Source organism: Mus caroli, chromosome 9 (assembly GCF_900094665.2).
Source record: "Mus caroli chromosome 9, CAROLI_EIJ_v1.1, whole genome shotgun sequence".
In the NCBI taxonomy this organism is placed as follows: Eukaryota; Metazoa; Chordata; class Mammalia; order Rodentia; family Muridae; genus Mus; species Mus caroli.
This window is the reverse complement of record NC_034578.1, coordinates 85,954,701-85,955,789: the sequence shown is the minus strand read 5'-3', so window position 1 is coordinate 85,955,789 and position 1,089 is coordinate 85,954,701. Positions and strand designations below refer to the sequence as shown.

The 1,089-nt window shown below is 49.5% G+C and overlaps 1 protein-coding gene across 1 annotated transcript in view; it reads right to left on the bottom strand.

Annotated features, from left to right (window-relative positions):
• Positions 1-1,089, bottom strand: part of LOC115031957 (ras-specific guanine nucleotide-releasing factor 1-like) — a 26,147-nt gene that overhangs the window by 12,347 nt on the left and 12,711 nt on the right. Inside the window, exon 6 of the mRNA XM_029481974.1 lies at positions 157-369. Within this exon, the coding sequence (XP_029337834.1) occupies positions 157-369 (213 nt within the window). The remainder of the gene's footprint in view (positions 1-156; positions 370-1,089) is intronic.

Sequence of the window (1,089 nt, the reverse complement as noted above, 5' to 3'; positions counted from 1 at the left end):
GCAAATGGTACCCATTGGCTGGGTCAGCCTCCATGGACCTGGAGGGCTCTGGTCTTTTCTAGTAGAACAATTCAGCTGTGCTCTGACCATCCAGACCCCTCACCAGGCCAAATATGAAGGAACAATGAGCTCTGAGGGACAGGTGAAGCTGCTCACCTGGATGATGTCACTGGTCCATGCTGCCTTCTCCTGCCTGGATGAGGCCACCAGGATGACGGTGAAGGGTGGGGAGTCCTTTGGCTCTACCCCGATCTTAAACTCCAGGTGTTCTATCTCTGGTCCGGCTCCTTTGGCTTTTCCAGTGGAAAAAAATATGAAGTTAGCAGAGTGAGCGTGGGTGTCTGTGAGCTGGGTAAGGTTCTCTGATCCCTGACTCGTGTACCAGTAGAGGGGCCNGTGGGACACCAGGACACTAGCTGCTGCTTTTAGAATAGTATTTTATGATTTTGGCTGAGTGAGAGTCACCATTTAAAAGAGGAAGAAGCTGAGGATCTGGCACGCACAAGTAATTTATAGGTACACAGATTCTTGATTCAGATTCGGAACCACTAAGTAGTATACNCTCTGCCCTCACTACAACAATGGGTTCTGAGCCAGGATTTAGCTAAGTCTACTAGCAGGGAAGCAGCTAGCCAGGGTGAGTCGGGGCCTCACGACCCAGCCCTTTGGCTAACACCTGGGAAACATTGACATCGGAAACTCCTCTGGATGGGGCTGAACATTCAGTTTGGTTTACAGCTCCCTGNTGGGAAGGTAAATCTCTGGAATTTTATTACTGATCTNCAACTCTCTTTTTCTTTGCTCTTTTCAAATCCAGGGCATGACACATGCTAGGCCCTGGAACTCTTGAGAGCTGTTTACAGGAAAGACTGAGCTCAAAAATCTTCTCTCTAGGGGCCCACAAATTGTGAGAACCACCTGGTCTGGGCTGTTCTCTCCATTTTCTTTTGCATCTGGGTCAGGGGCCATCCTATTTGAACATCTGCTTTTCCTGCGCTCCAGCCTTGCTGAGTGAGTGTGTGTGCACATGCATTCATGAGTCCGTGTGAGTGTTCAAACCAATTAGCAGCTTGGGCACTGACCTTCGTC